The sequence below is a fragment of the Bos javanicus genome, chromosome 23 (genome assembly GCF_032452875.1).
Source record: "Bos javanicus breed banteng chromosome 23, ARS-OSU_banteng_1.0, whole genome shotgun sequence".
Taxonomy (NCBI): Eukaryota; Metazoa; Chordata; class Mammalia; order Artiodactyla; family Bovidae; genus Bos; species Bos javanicus.
Window position 1 is genome coordinate 19,577,803 of NC_083890.1, and position 20,982 is coordinate 19,598,784.

At 42.8% G+C, this 20,982-nt stretch overlaps 1 protein-coding gene across 2 annotated transcripts in view; it reads right to left on the reverse strand.

Moving 5' to 3' along the window:
- The window catches only part of RCAN2 (regulator of calcineurin 2), a 281,468-nt gene that overhangs the window by 101,474 nt on the left and 159,012 nt on the right, over window positions 1-20,982 (reverse strand). Inside the window, exon 1 of one of the 2 annotated variants that reach the window (XM_061398344.1) lies at window positions 1,787-2,262. The exons of the other annotated variant lie outside the window; for it this stretch is intronic. Within the exon in view, the coding sequence (XP_061254328.1) occupies window positions 1,787-1,873 (87 nt within the window). The 5' untranslated portion in view covers window positions 1,874-2,262. Of the gene's footprint in view, window positions 1-1,786; window positions 2,263-20,982 lie in introns of those variants that run through there. 2 annotated transcript variants of the gene reach the window in all.

Consider the following 20,982-nt stretch of genomic DNA (forward strand, 5'->3'; position numbering starts at 1 on the left):
AGTCCATGGGATTGCAAAAAATCGGACATGACTAAGTGACTAACACACACACATATATATAAACATATAACTGAATCAGTTTGCTGCCCACCTGAAACATTGCAAATCAACTATATTTCAATAAAAAATAAATAAAATATGGAATAATGCTTAAAAAGATAAATATTGGGCAAATGGTTCTTTCTATGTCTATATTACAAATACCTACGTCATATAAGCGTATTTTAAACTCTCTTCCTCTATGAGCACAGTGCCTGGCAGACAGCAGTTCTTTGAGAAATATTTTCTCAACATTATTTCGTGGACCAAAAAAGTCTATATTTTCACAGGACAAGCATGCAATTAAACGAGAACTGTTAAGAACAGAAGGGCATTGTAAAGTTTTACTTTAGGTACACACAATTGTATTCCAGCCCGGTGTTCAGAGACGGCTTTTACCCAGTTACCCATACTTTAAACAGGTTTTAAACTGGAGGGGCTTTGTGGACTGCTCTCTTCTGGAGTGTATACAGCAGGTATGACCAGCCAGACTGTCTCTACACTCATGTTTGCACTGTGGACGCAGCCGTAGGCAGCACCCAACCATTCCCTTCTAATTTTCTGAACCTCAGTATGACAGGTGGTGGACACTTCATAGTACTGCCATAAGAATTGGTAAACACAGGGCCACACATTTAAAATATGCAGAAACAACAAACCAGATTCTTGAATCCAGTTCAAAAGAGTGTTCAAAACCGTAATCTTGAATGACAGAGCCATCCATTATGCTAGTGGACACACACATTCCCACCTGGGAAGCACCAGGGAGTCCTCTTGCACACCCCAAAACAAAGAATTCCGGGTCTTCCTTTAAGTCAAGACTAAGGGAGGGTGGGAAACGATCATGCAGTGTGATTCCCCTTTCCTTCCCCCTGAGACACAATGAGCAAGTGTCCTTTTTGTTGTGTGTGTGAACTGCTTAAATAAGAAGCTTCTGCTAGATCTTATTTTCAATATGAGAGGAGAAATCAAAATTCCCATTTCGCAAGCATGGCACCTTTTTCAGAACACAAAAGCAAAGGGGCAAAAGGAAAGAGAACGTGTGTCATCAGGAGACAATTACCCATGACAATCAGACAACTGCTGCAGACGTCTACTCAGTGAGGACCAGCGCCCTAGGATACTACATCTCGAGATGTGAAATTTATTTATGCCTGAACTTTCTTTATGGAAAACTGTTCAGGGGAAATGACTTGCTTCTTCTGCCTGACAAAGGAAATTTAGACAGCTCTTTTCCAACTTTGATTTTCTGAGAGCTGGGGATTGAAACTGCTGTCTTTAGAAGAGCTTTTGTTCAGTTTGCACATCATGGCCTATGTAAAGGACGTTCCATGAAGAGGTTAAGGTCCCATGATCAGGGTGTCCTGGGTGCGATCATTATTATATGCGCTTTCTTCATTGAGTCATTGATTTGAAACCCCTCAAAACACTAAGGACTAGCAAATTCTTATTGACACGGAGACTATGAAAACATGTCTACTGTGAAAAGGATTGACGGGGGATCACCTAATAGGAAAGGCAAGAATACACAGACAATGATTTTTCAAACCTTATCACATGCAAAATGAATGCGCTGGTCTCTCTTCTAACTTATTCTAATTAACAGAGCCAGGCACTCACCCCATGCATTTCTAGCACAGATCCTGAGCTGAGAACTATGAATCAAAGTCCTGTTCCCTTAAGCTAACAAGGCTGCTGGCAGCTTCGGCAAACAGCAACAATGAAACAGAAGATTGCAGGTGCGTACCTTAACCTCCTGGTTGGTAAAGACCTCCACATCCACCACGCAGGCAACCAGAGTGGAAACATCACAGTCCATGCTAGGGGCTGGCATTCCCCCTCCGGAATTGACAAGAAAGAGTTAGGCAGCCTCCGAGTCCTGCGGGCTGGGAAGAACCTTCCAGGTAGATGGTGCCGGGGCCGGCCGGGCGCTGCCCTGCCCTGGGGATGGCCGAGCCGGGCACCTGAACCCACTCGGCTGTGCGCACACACACAGCCCGCCGCGGCTCAGGCAGCGCGGCAGAGTAAGAGCGGCCGGCTCTCTGATGGCAATGACATCACCACAAAGACTGACACAAGCTGGAGCTATTTTTTTTCCCCCAGCCTTTTATCTCTAGGCAGTGCAGTGGAGCAAATTGAACATGATTATGTGCTAAATCTGAACTCAGACTAAATCAATTCAGGCAGTAGCTCGCTAGGAACTGAGTCATAGCTGTTGTTTCAGCCGAGTGCTTATGTTTGCAAAAAGCCAGGGTGGGGCATGGGAGGGGGGCGGACATCTGACACCAGAGACTCTGTTTGGGTTGGGGGTGGGTGGGGGAATTATGCTGCCTATGAGCCTGCTGAGGTTAAGGTGTGACAATTTCTTTGCCTCAGAAAGGAGCAGGAAGTTGAGGCATTTTGCAAATTGCTTGGCTTCTGTTAATTGCCCTGTGCCTCTCGGAGAGGACACACATGTTCTGGGCACCCTAATGCATCTCGGGGGGGCATGGGCTAAATAGAAATCCATTCTTGGAGTGACTGAGAGAGCTGGGCATCAGTCATTTAGGCAGCCTGGTAAGAGGAGATAATTAGAGGTTTGTGAATGTCTATTTGAAGCACATAAGTGCAGACCAGGAACTCTAAAAGCACCCCTCGAAGCTCTGGATTTCAGGCTGTCGCCAAGGTCATTCAAACCCAAAGCGGCCAGTGGGAAGGAGTTCCAGCAAACGTCTCACGCAGGGACAGATGGCAGAGTCTAACAGGCAAACGCACTGACGTGGGCCATTGTCAGAACCTCAGGGCTTGATTTCACCCGAGACTTTGAACTTGTCCAGTGGCCTTTTCAGTCTCTTTTCCTGATTGTGAACCCCTGAAGGGCAGGGCTGGGGATAATTCATCTTTATATCTTGAGACTTTAGCCAAGTGGCTGGCATGAGAAGGCAGTAATTGTTTAATGTATGAACAAACCAAATGGGAACAGCCTTCACAGCAGAAGTGAGCAAAGGAAAAAAAAAAACAAAAAAACCTGAATCGTTTTCATTTTATCATTGGTTATAAAAATACCGGTAGAATGAACTGACATTCTGGCAGGATCTATGCCCAGTAGAATGCAGGTGCGTCTTCTGTGGCTATCAGAGGTCACTATTTGTAACAGATTGGTGCCTTTCTAACCCAAGGCTGGAAAAAGTGGTCAAATTTTGCAGGCAGATGAGAAAGGTGACCTTTTAGACTGAAGGCATACAAGTTTTCTGGTTGATCCTCATTTTGGGTTACATGTGACTCTAATGAAAGGGAAAGACAGTCTAATCAGTTCAGCTCAGTTCAGTTCAGTTGCTCAGTTGTGTCCGACTCTGCGATCCCATGGACTGCAGCACACCAGGCTTCCCAGTCCATCACCAACTCCCGGAGCTTGCTCAAATTCATGTCCATTGAGACAGTGATGCCATCCAACCATCTCATCCTCTGTCATCCCCTTCTTCTACCTTCAATCTTTCCCAGCATCAGGGTCTTTTCCACTGAGTCAGTTCTTTGCATCAGGTGGCCAAAGTATTGGAGTTTCAATTTCAACATCAGTCCTTCCAATGAATATCCAGGACTGATTTCCTTTAGGATTGACTGGTTAGATCCCCTTGCAGTCCAAGGGACTCTCAAGAGTCTTCTCCAACACCACAGTTCAAAAGCATCAATTCTTCGGTACTCAGCTTTTTTTATAGTCCAACTCTCACATCCATACATGACTACTGGAAAAACCATACCTTTGACTAGATGGACCATTGTTGGTAAAGTAATGGCTCTGCTTTTTAATATGCTGTCAAGTTGATCATAGCTTTTCTTCCAAGGAGCAAGCGTCTTTTAATTTCATGGCTGCAGTCACCATCTGCAGTGATTTTGGAGCCCAAGAAAATAGTCTCTCACTGTTTCCATTGTTTCCCCATCTATTTGCTATGAAGTGATGGGGCCGGATGTCATAATCTTCGTTTTCTGAATGTTGTTTTAAACCAACTTCTTCACTCTCTTCTTTCACTTTCATCAAGAGGCTCGTTAGTTCTTCACTTTCTGCCATAAGGGTGGTGTCATCTGCATATCTGAGGTTACTGATATTTCTCCCAGCAATCTTGATTCCAGCTTGTGCTTCATCCAGCCCGGCATTTCACATGATGTACTCTGCATATAAGTTAAATAAGCAGGGTGACAATATACAGCCTTGACATACTCCTTTCCCGATTTGGAACCAGTCTGTTGTTCCATGTCCAGTTTTAACTGTAGCTGCTTGACCTGCATACAGATTTCTCAGGAGGCAGGTCAGGTGGTCTGGTATTCCCATTTCTTTCAGAATTTTCCACCGTTTGTTGTGATCTACACAGTCAAAGGCTTTGGCATAGTCAATAAAGCAGAAGTAGAAGTTTTTCTGGAACTCTCTTGCTTTTTTGATGATCCAATGGATGTTGGCAATTTCATCTCTGGTTCCTCTGCCTTTTCTAAATCCAGCTTGAACGTCTGGAAGTTCACAGTTCACATAGTATTGAAGCCTGGCTTGGAGAATTTTGAGCATTATTTTGCTAGCATGTGAGATGAGGGCAATTGTGCTGTAGTTTGAACAATCTTTGGCATTGCCTTTCTTTGGGATTGGAATGAAAACTGATCTTTTCCAGTCCTGTGGCCACTGCTGAGCTTTCCAAATTTGCTGGCATATTGAGTGCAGCACTTTCACAGCATCATCTTTTAGCACATCATCATCTTTTCATCTTTGAAATAACTCAACTGGAATTTCATCACCTCCACTAGCTTTCTTCGTAATGATGCTTCCTAAGCATCACTGGACTTCACATTCCAGGACGTCTGGCTCTTGGTGAGTGATCACACTGCCGTGGTTATCTGGGTCATGAAGATCTTCTGTGTATTCTTGCCACCTCTTCTTAATATCTTCTTAGTTTTTCATACTAACTAATATCTTAGTTTTTCATACCATTTATGTCCTTAATTGTGCCCATATTTGCATGAAATGTTCCTTTGGTATCACTAATTTTCTTGAAGAGATCTGTAGTCTTTCCCATTCTATTATTTTCCTCTATTTCCTTGCACTGATCACTGAGGAAGGCTTTCTTATCTCTCTCCTTGCTATTCTTTGGAACTCTGCATTCAAATGGGTATATCTTTCCTTTTCTTCTTCACCTTTAGCTTCTCTTCTTTTCTCAGCTATTTGTAAGTCCTCCTCAGACAATCATTTTGCCTTTTTGCATTTCTTTTTCTTGGGGATGGTCTTGATCACTGCCTCCTGTACAATGTCACGTACCTCCATCCATAGTTCTTCAGGCACTCTATCAGATCTAATCCCTTGAACCTATTTGTCACTTCCACTGTATAATCATAAGGGATTTGATTTAGGTCATACCTGAATGGCCTAGTAGATTTCCCTACTTTCTTCAATTTAAGTCTGAATTTGCCAATAAGGAGTTCATGATCTGAGCCACAGTCAGCTTCCAATCTTGTTTTTGCTGACTGTATAGAGCTTCTCCATCTTTGGCTGCAAAGAACATAATCAATCTGATTTTGGTGTTGACCATCTGGTGATGTCCATGTCTCTTGTGTTGTTGGAAGAGGGTGTTTGTTATGACCAATGTGTTCTCTTGGCAAACTCTGTTAGCCTTTGACCTGCTTCGTTTTGTACCCCAAGGCCAGATTTGCCTATTACTCCAGGTATCTCTTGACTTCCTACTTTTGCATTCCAGTCCCCTATAATGAAAAGGACATCTTTTGGGGGTGTTAGTTCTAGAAGGTCTTGTAGATCTTCATAGAACTGTTCAACGTCAGTTTCTTCATCATTACTGGTTGGGGCATAGACTTGGATTACTGTGATATTGAATGTTTGCCTTGGAAATGGACAGAGATTATTCTGTCGTTTTTGAGATTGCATCCATGTACTGCATTTCAGACTCTTTTGTTGACTATGATGGGTACTCCATTTCTTCTAAGGGATTCTTGCCCACAGTAGTAGATATAATGGTCATCTGAGTTAAATTCGCCCATTCCAGTCCATTTCAGTTCACGGATTCCTAAAATGTTGATGTTTACACTTTCCATCTCCTGTTTGACCACTTCCAATTTGCCTTGATTCATGGACCTAACATTCTAGGTCCCTATTCAATATTGCTCTTTATAGCATTGAACTTTACTTCCATCACCAGTCACACCCACAGGTGTTGTTTTTGTTTTGGGTCTGTCTCTTCATTCTTTCTGGAGTTATTTCTCCACTGATCTCCAGTAGCATATTGGACACCTACTCACCTGGGGAGTTCCTCTTTCAGTGTCCTATCTTTTTGTCTTTTCATGCTGTTCATGGGCTTCTCAAGGCAAGAATACTGAAGTGGTTTGCCATTACCTTCTCCAGTGGACCACATTCTGTCAGAATTCTCCACCATGACCCATCCATCTTGGGTGGCCCTACACGGCATGTCTCATAATTTCATTGAGTTAGACAAGGCTGTGATCCATGTGATTAATGAAATCAGCTCACCAATAGAAATATTTAGACTGATGAAACTCTGTGTGTGTGTGTGTGTGTGTGTGTGTGTGTGTGTGTACACAGTACTTACTGTGTTGTCTAGGACACTGTGGGGAGTATGAAATTATGTCAACAGATAATTCAACTAACAGTTTCTGAGTGATGACTATGTACAGAGCTCTACCAGGTGCTCTGATGGATAAAGTGATGATATATCTCTAAAATGATGAATAAGTAAAATTCACTATCCTCAAGGGGTTTAAAATCCAGGGGAGAAGATAAGACATGGAGACAAACACGTCCACAACACAGCAATGGTGGCGGTGGCAAAGGACGTGCAGATGGCACTTGGTGGGAGCACTGGAGAAAGAGCAATGGACGCTGAAGGGACCCGGGGCAGATGAGCCTCAAGCAGCAGGACTTGACTTCTTCTCTGATCTTCAAACATAGGTAAAGGTCTATCAGACAAAGAAGGGGTGAGGAGAGCCCCCCCGCCAGGCAGGGGGTGCAGACTAGAAATATCCAGAGCAAAGGAAAAATACAGGGATTCCCCTGGTGGTCCAACAGTTAAGAGTCCACCTTGCAACGCAGGGGACACCAACTCCATCTCTGGTCCAGGAAGATCCCACATATTGCAGAGCAACTAAGCCCATGCACCGCAACTACTGAAGCCATGTGCTGCAACTACCGAAGCCCATGTGCCCTGGAATCCATGCTCCACAACAAGAGAGGCCTACAATTCAGAAGTTAAGTCTAGCACACAGGTCCACAGCTGATCAAAGAGCAACAAGGCAGTAGGGATGACCCATTATAACCATCTCTCTGTTCTCTTATAGGGTTTTGTGAATTATTTCACACTTTCTGTTTAAGGAAGAGCTACAAAGAGGTTACTCGGGGCTTTCCTGGTAGCTCAGTGGTAAAGAATCCACCTGCCAAAGCAGGAGATGCAAGAGGAACATCAGCTCAATCCCTGAGTTGGGAAGATCCCCTGGAGGACTAAATGGCAATTCCTTTCAGTATTCTTGCCTGGAAAAATCCTATGGACAGAGGAGCTTGGCAGGCTACAGTCCACAGGGTCACAAAGAGTCAGACACAGCTGAGCGACTCAGCACACACATAAAGGTTAAATGTGTTATTTAAGAGAAAGAGCCTTGCTCTGACACATCTTGGCAGGAGGACATTAGTCTCTCTGGGAAATAAAGTCTCACCTCAAATTGTAAAATAGGTATTTTAGAGGCTTCCCTGGTAGCCTGGTGGTAAAATATTTTGCCTGTCAATGCAGGGGGCACGGGTTCAATCCCTGGTCTGGGAAGATTGCACATACCATGGAACAACTAAGGCCATGGAACACAGCTGCTGAGCGTGTGCTCTAGAGCTCAGGAGTCAAAACTGAAGAAGCCCACACACCCCAGAGCCTGTACTCTGCAACGAGAGAAGCCACCAAATGAGAAGCTCCTGTTCTCTGCAACTAGAGAAAAGCCTGTGCAGCAACCAAGACCCAGCACAGCCAAAAATAAACATAAATAAAAAATATATTTTTTTAAATAGATAGAAACACAGCTTCAGTTTCTCCTTTTCAGTTCGTTTCTTTCCTGGAGACTCCTGTACTCCTGAGTCCACTAACTTTACACATTCTTCTTTTAAAATATCTTTTCAAGGACACATTTCTCAATTCATTTCTATCAGCATGAAGTGACTGGTAACTTATAGTATTACCTGTCATAGAGGAATCTGTATGATGGGTAGTATTAGGTTGGCCAAAATGTTCATTCAGGTTTTTCCATAGGTTGCTACAAAAAGAAAATGAATGAACTTTTTGGCCAGCTCACTATTATAGGAGACCAAATTTTATACTGAGTAAATAGTGTTTTTAGAGTGAAATTACAGGCATCGAGAGCAAGTAGTGATTTTGAAATAAAATTGTTGGATTTTTAATAGGTTGGTTCAACAAATTGGCTATATTATACTATTCAACTGCTTACACAAAACACTTTCCTATAGATCAGAATCCCTAGGACACTTCCCTGTTAAAATCGTGCCCTATTTCTCTAGATAGAAGGTATTTTTGATGGCTGGGAGATGACTGGCAGCCTGCATATAAGCACTGGGCTATGGCTACAAGGTCCTACGAACCCTGGCTCTTGTCTGCTCTCCCATCTCAGCCCATCATTTCTCCCTTTCCTCTCCAAATCCTAGATTAACTGGTCTTCTTTGGATTCCAAAAACAAAACAAAACAAACGCCAAGCTCTTTCTGGTCTCAGGGACTTTGCACTTGCTATTATTGCTTTTGTCAAAAAAAAAAAAAAAAATCCAGATCTCTGCATGGCTGGCTCCTTCTTATCAGGCTCATCTCAGCTCAGAGGTCATCTCCTTGGAGAAGTCGTCCCTGATCACCTAAATAAAAATACGTGTGTCTGTGTGTGCGTGCACATGCACACACACAGACTCAAACGCTATCCGGCATCTTCTTTCTAATTTTATTCATAGCACTTTCCACTGTCTGTAAGTATCCACTTAATTCTTGACTTGTTCTCTACAACCCCAACTACAAAGTAATCTCCACAAAAACAGAGGGTTTTGTTTCTTCTGTTCTCTGCCGTATTCTCAGAGGCTAGGAAAAGTTCCTGACACTTAGGTACTCTCGGTAGTGTCTGAAGTGTGAGCGAATAAAGAAATAAATTAATCTTAAAAGGCAAGGACTCAGACACATAGGGATGTCTCCGGACCTGGAGTTAGGAAGGTCGTCACAGGAGGATACATGGATTGACAGCGAGTTGAGGCACTGAGCCCCAAGTGGGCAGGAAGAAATGGGGACCTTCCAATCCCCAAACCAGCAGCTAAATCTTATTTGCTCATGAGCACACATATTCCCATTACAACTATGGGCTGTCAGAGGCTTTGCTCCCTCTGTGTATCCTTCTGGATCACTTGAGTTTGCTTTCAATGTTTATTGTTGAAAACTCAGACGTATTCAAAAGTTGAGAGAACACTATAATGAGCTTTCATATACCCACCACCCAAGCACAACAATAGCTTGGGACCCACCTTCCTTCCTGGCAGAGTGTGGTTCCCCAGACCAAGAGTATCAACAGCACCTGGGAATTTGTTAGAAAGGCAAATTCTTTTTTTTTTTTTTAACTTTTTATTTGTATTGAGGGATAGCTGATCATGGATTGCCTGGATTAGAATCTGGGTTTCTTTGACCTTAGAGTTCCTTCGGGCTTCCTTGGGGGCTCTGTGGTAAAGAATCAGCCTGCCAATGCAGGACACTCAGGTTTGATCCCTGGGTCAGGAAGATCCCTAGAGGAGGAAACGGCAACCCACTCCAGTATTCTTGCCTGGAAAATCCCAGAGACAAAGGAACCTGGAGAACTACAGTCGAAGGCAAAAGAGTTGCAAAAGAGTCAGCCATGACTTAGCGACTAAATCAACAACAATACAGCCAATTAACAATATTGTGATACTTCAGATGAATATCAAAGGAGACCCAGCCATACATATGCACGTATCCATTCTCCCACAGACTCTCCTCCCTTCCAGGCTGCCACATAATATTGAGCAGAGTTCCGTGTGAGGAAAGAGAAATTCTTGAGCCACATCCAAGATTGGGTAGGTTGGACCAGTATCTATATTTTAACAAGACCTCTGAACTAAGTAATTCTGGTGCAAGTTCAAGTCTGAGCACCAGTGTTCCTTGTCCCTGAGAGCTGACACTCTCTGTTATTCTGACGTCATATCATTTCACCTGTAAAAATGTCATTGTCTATCTCTAAAAGACAAGGGCTTGTCTTTTGAAATCACAATACTTATCACACACACTCCTGAAAGCAAGACTAGTTCCTTAGTACCATAAAATGTCCTACTAGGGTTCACATTTCTCTCACGGTACTACAAATGTTCTCTTCCCTCCTGGTCCCTCTCCATGCACTCCCTGGTCCTGTCCTGCTGTCCCTTCCTTCGGTCCTTCCTTTATTTAACATTTCCGTTACTTAAATTCCCGATGGCGCAGTGCGTAAAGAATCTGCCTGCAATGCAGGAGACTCAGGAGACATTGGTTTGATCCCTGAGTCAGGGAGATCCCCTGGAGAAGGAAATGGCAATCCATTCCAGTATTCTTGGGGATAATTCCATGGAAAGAGGAGCCTGGCAAACTACAGTCCATGGGGTCCCAAAAAATCTGACAAGACTGAGTGCCTATGCACTTGGCCGTCAGTTCAGTTCAGTCGCTCAGTCGTGTCCAACTCTTTGCGACCCCATGAATCGCAGCACGCCAGGCCTTCCTGTCCATCACCAACTCCCGGAGTTCACCCAAACTCATGTGCATCGAGTCAGTGATGCCATCCAGCCATCTCATCCTCTGTCGTTCCCTTCTCCTCCTGCCCCCAATACCTCCAGCAACAGGGTCTTTTCCAATGAGTCAACTCTTCGCATGAGGTGGCCAAAGTACTGGAGTTTCAGCCTCAGCATCAGTCCTTCCAATGAACACCCAGGACTAGTCTCCTTTAGGATGGACTGGTTGCATCTCCTTGCAGTCCAAGGGACTCACAAGAGTCTTCTCCAACACCACAGTTCAAAAGCATCAATTCTTTGGCGCTCAGCCTTCTTCACATTCCAACTCTCACATCCATACATGACCACTGGAAAAACCATAGCCTTGACTAGACGGACCTTTGTTGGCAAAGTAATATCTCTGCTTTTTAATATGCTATCTAGGTTGGTCATAAATTTCCTTCCAAGGAGTAAGCATCTTTTAATTTCATGGCTGCAGTCACCATCTGCAGTGATTTTGGAGCCCCCTAAAATAAAGTCTGACACTGTTTCCACTGTTTCCCCATCTATTTCCCATGATGTGATAGGACCAGATGCCATGATCTTAGTTTTCTGAATTTAAACCAACTTTTTCACTCTCCTCTTTTACTTTCATCAAGAGGCTTTTTAGTTCCTCTTCACTTTCTGCCATAAGAGTGGTGTCGTCTGCATATCTGAGGTTATTGATATTTCTCCCGGCTTCTTGATTCCAGCTTGTGCTTCTTCCAGCTCAGCGTTTCTCATGATGTACTCTGCATATAAACTGAATAAGCAAGGTGACAATATACAGCCTTGATGTACTCCTTTTCCTATTTGGAACCAGTCTGTTGTTCCATGTCCAGTTCTAACTGTTGCTTCCTGACCTGCACATAGGTTTCTCAAGAGGCAGGTCAGGTGGTCTGGTATTCCCATCTCTTTCAGAATTTTCCACAGTTTATTGTGATCCACACAGTCAAAGGCTTTGGCATAGTCAATAAAGCAGAAATAGATGCTTTTCTGGAACTCTCTTGCTTTTTCCATGATTCAGGGGCAATTTGATCTCTGGTTCCTCTGTCTTTTCTAAAACCAGCTTGAACATCTGGAAGTTCACGGTTCACGTATTGCTGAAGCCTGGCTTGGAGAATTTTGAGCATTACTTTACTAGCGTGTGAGATGAGTGCAATTGTGCGGTAGTTTGAGCATTCTTTGGCATTGCCTTTCTTTGGGATTGGAATGAAAACTGACCTTTTCCAGTCCTGTGGCCACTGCTGAGTTTTCCAAATTGGCTGGCATATTGAGTGCAGCACTTTCACAGCATCATCTTTCAGGATTTGAAATAGCTCCACTGGAATTCCATCACCTCCACTAGCTTTGTTTGTAGTGATGCTTTCTAAGACCCACTTGACTTCACATTCCAGATGTCTGGCTCTAGGTGAGTGATCACACCATCGTGATTATCTGTGTTGTGAAGCTCTTTTTTGTACAGTTCTCCTGTGTATTCTTGCTACATCTTCTGCTTCTGTTAGGTCCATATCATTTCTGTCCTTTATCGAGCCCATCTTTGCATGAAATGTTCCCTTGGAATCTCTAATTTTCTTGAAGAGATCTCTAGTCTTTCCCATTCTGTTGTTTTCCTCTATTTCTTTGCATTGATTGCTGAGGAGGCTTTCTTATCTCTCCTTGCTATTTTTTGGAACTCTGCATTCAAATGGGTATATCTTTCCTTTTCTTCTTCACCTTTAGCTTCTCTTCTTTTCACAGTTATTTGTAAGGCCTCCTCAGACAGCCATTTTGCTTTTTTGCATTTCTTTTCCATGGGGATGGTCTTGATCCCTGTCTCATGTACAATGTCATGAATCTCTGTCCATAGTTCATCAGGCACTCTATCAGATCTAGTCCCTTAAATCTATTTCTCACTTCCACTGTATAATCATAAGGGATTTGATTTAGGTCATACCTGAATGGTCTAGTGGTTTTCCCTACTTTCTTAAATTTAAGTCTGAATTTGGCAATAAGGAGTTCATGATGTGACAGAATGTGGTCCATTGGAGAAGGGAATGGCAAACCACTTCAGTATTCTTGCCTTGAGAACCCCATGAACAGTATGAAAAGGAAAAATGATAGGATACTGAAAGAGGAACTCCCCAGGTCAGTAGGTGCCCAATATGCTACTGGAGATCAGTGGAGAAATAACTCCAGAAAGAATGAAGGGATGGAGCCAAAGCAAAAACAATACCCAGCTGTGAATGTGACTGGTGATAGAAGCAAGGTCTGATGCTGTAAAGAACAATATTGCATAGGAACCTCGGATGTCAGGTCCATGAATCAAGGCAAATTGGAAGTGGTCAAACAGGAGATGGCAAGAGTGAACGTTGACATTCTAGGAATCAGCGAACTAAAATGGACTGGAATGGGTGAATTTAACTCAGATGACCATTATATGTGCTACTGTGGGCAGGAATCCCTTAGAAGAAATGGAGTAGCCATCATGGTCAACAAAAGAGTCTGAAATGCAGTACTTGGATCCAATCTCAAAAACGACAGAATGATCTCTATTCATTTTCAAGGAAAACCATTCAATATCTGGTAATCCAAGCCTATGCCCCAACCAGTAATGCTGAAGAAGCTGAAGTTGAATGGTTCTATGAAGACCTACAAGACCTTTTTGAACTAACACCCAAAAAAGATACCCTTTTCATTACAGGGGACTGGAATGCAAAAGTAGGAAGTCAAGAAACCCCTGGAGTAATCAGCATATTTGGCCTTGGAGTATGGAATGAAGCAGGGCAAAGACTAATAGAGTTTTGCCAAGAGAATGCACTGGTCATAGCAAACACCCTCTTCCAACAACACAAGAGAAGACTCTACACATGGACATCACCAGATGGTCAACACCAAAATCAGATTGATTATATTCTTTGCAGCCAAAGATGGAGAAGCTCTATACAGTCAGCAAAAACAAGATTGGGAGCTGACTGTGGCTCAGATCATGAACTCCTTATTGGCAAATTCAGACTTAAATTGAAGAAAGTAGGGAAAACCACTAGACCATTCAGGTATGACCTAAATCAAATCCCCTTTTACCTGTTGGTCCTACTAATTAGATCCTGAGGCTTGGTAGATTTGGGTTGGCAAGACTCCTTCATGGATAGTGTTGTGTACTTAGTGGGTAGGTAATTATTGTAATTAGTGGATAGGTAATGCCTGACCATCTCTTTTTGTGGAATTAGTAGTCTTTTATGCTCAATGCCTAGATTCACTCTTTTATTAGAAGTTGCAGAATGATGATATCCCCTCAGGGCTTCCCTGGTGGCTCAGATGATAAAGAATCTGCCTGCAATGTGGAGGCCCAGGTTCAATCCCTGGGTCAGGAAGATTCCCTGGAGAAGGAAATAGCTACCTACTCCAGTAGTCTTGCCTAGAGAATCCCATGGACTGAGGAGCCTGGTGGGCTACAATCCTCGAGGTCCCAAAGGGTTGGACACACTGAATGAGGAACACTTTCACTTCATTTATTCATGGAATACTTCTGTTACAAGGAACCACTTCCTATCCACCATGGAGTTATCCTGAGTTTGTGTTTTGTAAGACAGACAAAATACACACTTGATGCTTTTCCTTTATTAACTAGCTCTTTGTTTTTTAATGACTTGTTTCCCATTATCCTTCAAAGAAGACCACTGAACAATTTTTACTTTATTAAGCATCATCATGAACTCATAAACTAAAGACTTGATGGGTTTAAATTCACTGTCATTTTATCTTCAGTTCAGTTCAGTTCAGTCGCTCAGTCGTGTCCGTCTTTTTGTGACCCCATGAATCGCAGCACGCCAGGCCTCTCTGTCCATCACCATCTCCCAGAGTTCACTCAAACTCACGTCCATTGAGTCGGTGATGCCATCCAGCCATCTCATCCTCTGTCATCCCCTTTTCCTCCTGCCCCCAATCCCTCCCAACATCAGAGTCTTTTCCAATGAGTCAACTCTTTGCATTTTATCTTACTGATGCTTAAATTGCTGGTGAGGATATAATCAGGTTGGCTCCTATGTCCTTTTGACACAATCTCCGTTGTCTTTGAGGGTTACCTCACCATCTGGCAGGACAAGATGTTCCAGACTCATCCTGTCCATTTCCTGCCCTAGATAAGGAATCAGCCATTTCTTTCTCAGTTTAATTTAGTATTTCAACATATTTCAAGATCATAATCTGTAGACTTTGAGATGTTCTTTGCACTGAGTTGGTTATTATTTACAAGAGTTCTTAGTGGCCTGAGCTAGAACATATATAATGTGTTTTATTTATTTTTTTAAAATAATAAGGTCTTACTTTTAAACTTTTTTAAATTTATTTTTTAATTGAAGTGTAGTTGAATTTGTTGTTGTTGTTGCTATTCAGTTGCTAAGTTGTATCCAACTCTTTGCTACGCCATGGACTGCAGCATGCCAGGCTTCCCTGTCCTTCCCTATCTCCTGGACTTTGCTCAAATTCATGTCAATAATATGTTTTAAAGATGACATGCATCATGAGTTCAGACTGATAATTCAAAATCAAATCCAGAATTTTTTAATCTCACATCTGTATCTTCTCTCTTCCACATCAAATATCTTATTTCTTACCAGTAATACAATTACTCATGTGCTTTATTCCATACTGCAATACACAGCAGCTTCAGAATCACAATAATCACTAGGAAAAATTTAAGATTCTCCCCCAGGTCTTTTTGTCCTAGGGGTATACCCATAAGCCTGGGAGCAATTCCCCTTCAGTGACAGAAGCTCAGGACTGTATCTAGCCATGCTCTTTTCACCATAAAGCCACTTTCAGACAAGAAACTGAAAGAAAAAGTGGAGGAAGTCTTGGAAGCATTGAAATCATGGTTTGCAGTTGTTCCCGAGGCCCAGGGCACCTGTCCTTCCATGGATCTCCTCAGTCAGGTCTTCCCTTGGTGATGTTCCATATCCTAATATTATCCCAGCCAATGCCTCCCTGTTTTCCCCAAACTAATTCAGATATTGTTTCTGTCACTAACAATCAAAAAAGTCCTAGCGCTCTCTCTCACACACACACAGCCCTAGCATAACAGATGACTCTAAGGTGGGAGTCACTCATCAGGAACCACATTTTCAGGTCTCTGAACTGTCCCATGGGACCCTCCTCCCCCTGATTAGACTTCAGATGAGGGAGCTGCCACCCTCTAACTCTCCCTCTTGAGGTAACAGCAGGAGTCCCAGGATGGAGTTCTGTTAAGAAAACCTGCTCAGAGAACCACCTTGCCATCTCCACTTGCTTCTCCCTATCAATCTCTCCTTTCAGACTTCAGAGTGATCTAAGTAGTTTCCAGACTCCTGCTTTGAAAATCCACATATTGGTCTGATACCTACCTCTGTTCGAAATGTCATATTTACTGTTTCATCACCCCTCAGTTGAAACTTGAAATTCATCATCCCATTACACTATCACTAACTTAGGACAAAACTTGTGGAGTTACTCTGCAAAAATTCATGAACATTATATTATTTAAACTTCACAATAGGTCCCGTTTCATAATGAGGAAGTCATTTGCCCAGCCATTCATCCTCATCCATCCATCCAATGGCCAGTGAATCTACTCTGGACCCAGCACACAGAGAGGCACTGGCCATAGAAAGATGGCAGGTTATTATCCTTTTCCTCAAGGAGGTCATTGTAAAGGGAGTAAAGAATCACAATATGATTGACATGATATGATGCATGATATGATGACGTGATGTATTTGCTACAAATGATGTTGATACAAGGTATAGTATGAGTACAGGACAAGTATAAGTTTGCCATATGGAACAGGCATTAGAAAAGCTTTCCCTGAGGAAGGAACGTTTTGCTGAACTTTGAAAAATAAGCAGTTTTCTAGTTATCCAGACAGGCAGACAAGTAGGGAGGTGACATTTTAAGTATAGGTAGGGGCTTGGGCTGACGTGGTAAGGTAAGACGTGAGTGGCCCAGTATTGCTGAACATGAAATTGCAGATGGAGTTGGGGATTAAAGGTGGGGAGCCATGGAAAATGCAGCAGGACTGCTAGGCAGGGGCCTGACCATGAAGAGCTTTGTGAGTTATTGGTAGGAATTTAAATTTTATTCCATAGGAATAATGACCCAGTGGAGGCTACAACGGTAGCTTCTTGGCTCTTCCTGTCTCTAATTTTACTGCCACTGAATTCATCCTGCAGAAAATCTGTGGCCAGGGGAAATTTTCTACTAAGAAAAATTATATTCTCTCTATGAGTGTGTCAGTCAGTTCAGTCTCTCAGTCGTGTCTGACTCTTTGTGACTCCATGGACTGCAGCAAGCCAGGTTTTCCTGTCCATCACCAACTCCTGGAGCTTACTCAAACTCATGTCCATCGAGTTAGTGATGCCATCCAACCATCTCATCCTCTGTCGTCCCCTTCTCCATAAGTGTGTGTTGTGGGCTAAGTCACTTCAGTCATGCCCGCCTCTGCATGCTATGGACTGTAGCCCACCAGGCTCTTCTGCCCATGGGATTCTCCAGGCAAGCATACTGAAGCAGGTTGCCATTTCCTTCTCCGGGAGATCTTCCTGACCTATGGATTGAAGCCCATGTCTCTTAAGTCTTCTACACTGGCAGGCAGGTTCTTTACCACTAATGCCACCTAGGAAGCCATGAGAGTGGCACTTAAAGTTGGAACCAGGGGCAGCAAATATGCAAGAGATTCTAGTAAGGGAATGTTGGAAATCTAATGGGCAAATAGTCTTCTGAGACCTTGCGGCGGGAATTTCTAGCACCACCTTAGTGGAAGGCAAGCTTTCTCCACTAAAATAATGCATATTACTTCCACATACATAATGCACATAAATCCATTATAGCTCTTATCTCCCTGTAGGGTTTAAATGTTTTATAGTGTCCTCAGCACTTAGCACGTTGCCAGGCATAATGCATGCAATCAAGACGATGTCTGATCAGTGAATCAAAGAATGTATGAATAAGAGACAAGACGAGCTGAGGCCACCCCCACTTCTTTTCATGAATGGGTTATTTTTGAGTCATCTATATGAGTAGCGGCTCCGACAGCTTTAGTCTTTGGTGCTTAGCATAAAGTTTCCTACCCCACCACCCTACTCATCAAGTTTTGAGAGTTCTAGCAATGTAAACTGGAAGAACTGATAAGACGCATAGCCACGAAGCCTCAGACATATATGATATGTACTAAGTCGCTTTAGTCATGTCTGACTCTTTGCAACCCTGTGGACTGTAGATACCAGGCTCCTCTGTCCATGGGATTCTCCAGGCAATAATAATGATGTGGGTTGCCATTTCCTCCTCGAGGGGATTTCCTAACCCAGGGACTGAACCCGTGTCTCTTAAGTCTTCTGCATTGTCAGGTGGGTCCTTTACCATTAGCACTACTGGAAAGACCAGAAGCCTCAGACATACTTACGTATATAAGGAGAGATGGCTGAAAGTCCACTGAGCCTTGTGTTCCTTCCACAATACAGAGCCATTTCTGGAAAGTGGTTTCCCAATTGGGGTTATGATTTCCAGTCTGCCTGAGTTCTAGCCAATGGAATGGGAACAGAATGAATGCCACTTACAGGCCTGGCCCATAAGAACCTCCAGCTCAACTCATTTCTTTTCTTCAATTTGATCTTTGGAGTTGAAGATGATGGAGTCTTTATTAGCTTAGGTGTCTGAATGACTGCATGGATCACACTCCTATTTCCTTCACCCTCTTCCCCATCACACTGCCAATGGGGTTTACAAACCTCCCTTCCTGTAAGCCCCTAAGACTTGAGAGCATATTGGCTAGAGAAGGCAGCATTACTTTAACTAATACCGCATGTGTGCGTGTACCTGTCCATGTTGAAGTATGCACTGAGAACGCAAAATCCAATTTCATACAGAATCAAATACCAAATGGGGACACGACCAGAAGTAAGATGATTTAGTCCTGAAATGTGGAAGATCTTTCATTTTAAATTGAATTTGAATGTCTTAAATTAGCAAATGAGCAGGTAATCATATTGTTATTTGATCTATCATGGTTAGTCTATGTCAAGACAGAAACCAAGAGAATAAATGGAGTTTGAGAAGAGCTGAAAAGCAGAGAAGATCAAATGAATGAGATCAGAAAAGGTTTCCTGGTAAAAATTCATAACTTTTAAAAATAGCCGAGTTAGTCATACATGCTGATTATGATCAATGAGATTTCAAATAAATAAATCATCAGGATTATGTGTAAGAAACATAAATTAGGAATAACTAGAAGGACATTATGATTACATCATTGGATTTTGGCAAGCTACAGGCTGCTAATGCCTGTACTTTAAGAAGATTCCATCTGCTTAAAAATGGCAGGTAAGAACATCAAATGACTTGCTCTGTATTTCTAACCACTCTAGGGCCAGCCTAAGAAGGAAGGCATCTGAAAAAGTAAGTCTTCCTTCACAACCTGTATTTCTTTTATTTTCCCTCCCTTTTCAAGGAGAGGTTTTGGTAAATCAAAAGCTAGGTCAGGGACTTCCTTGGTGGTCCAGTAGTTAAGACTCCGTGCTCCCAATGCAGGGGTCTTGAGTTTGATCCCTGGTTAGGGAACTAGATACCACACGCTGCAACTAAGAGTTCACATGCAGAATGAAGATCAAAGATCCTGCATGTAGCAACTAAGACCTGACATAGTCAACTAAACAATAAATAAATAGTAAATAATAGCTAGGACAGAGGAAGGCAAAGAGAGTTAAGAAGCCATGTGGAATACAATGGAATATTACTCAGCCATAGAGAAGAACAAATTTGAGTCAGCTGTAGTGAAGTGGACATACCTAGAGCCTGTTATACAGAGTGAAGTAAGTCAGAAAGAGAAAAGCACATATTGTGTATTAGTGCATATATATGGAATCTAGAAAAATGGTACTGATAAACCTATGTGCAGGAAAGAAATGGAGATGCAGACATAGAGAATGGACTTGTAGACACACAGAGAGAAGGATAAACCGAGAAAGTAGCACTGGCATACATACACTGCTGCTGCTGCTGCTGCTGCTAAGTCACTTCAGTCGTGTCTGACTCTGTGTGACCCCATAGACGGCAGCCCACCAGGCTCCCCCATCCCTGGGATTCTCCAGGCAAGAACACTGGAGTGGGTTGCCATTTCCTTCTCCAATGCAGGAAAGTGAAAAGTGAAAGTGAAGTTGCTCAGTCGTGTCCAACCCTCAGCGACCCCATGGACTTCAGCCTTCCAGGCTCCTCCATCCATGGGATTTGCCAGGCAAGAGTACTGGAGTGGGTATTGTGTATAAAATAGACAACTAGTGGGAAGCTGCTTTATAGCACGGGGAACCCAGCATGGTGCTCTGAGACCTAGAGGGGTGGGGGAGGCTCAAAAGGGAGGGGATACATATATAATTCTGACTGGTTCACACTGTTATACAGCAGAAACCAATACAACATTGTAAAGCAATCATACCCCAATTACAAACTTTTAAGAAATCTCTTAAAATGTTGGAGAAGAAAAGAAAGAAGCCACATGGAAATACACAAAAGGGGAGTTTCCAGTATCGGGCAGCCGGCTGATTATCCACATTCGTACCACCTAGATTGGGCTTTGGGTGAGGTGTGTCTGTTGTGCCAGGCAATACCTTTGGAAATTTCCAAAGTTTTGAGAAATCAAACTTTCTTTGACAACCCTATGTCATTTGAGTGTTTTCATAGAGCTGGAGAGTCAAGAGGAGAGAAACTAAGAAGCTGGCAATAGAGGATTTTCTCTAGGCTCAAGGCAATAAGGGCAAAGAGATTTTCAGGTTACTTTCAGTAGTATGGCAAGCCATACTACTTCATCAAAATAGGTAAGGAGAAAGTCTCAGGACAAATACTATACAAAAGAATTTTTAAATGCACACTGTTATATTTAAAATGGACAATCAACAAGGACCTACTGTATAGCACAGGGAACTCTGTTCAGTGCTATGTGGCTGCCTGGATGGGAGGGGAGTTTGGAGGAGAATGGGTACATGTATATGTACAGCTGTGTCCCTTCACTGTTCACCTGAAACCATCACAACATTGTCAATCAGTTATACTCTAATACAAAATAAAAAGTTGTAAAACCTGTGCATTGGGAAGTTTTCTTTGTGCTGTGTCTCTGGGACACATGGTATGTAGAGATGGAGAAAAATGT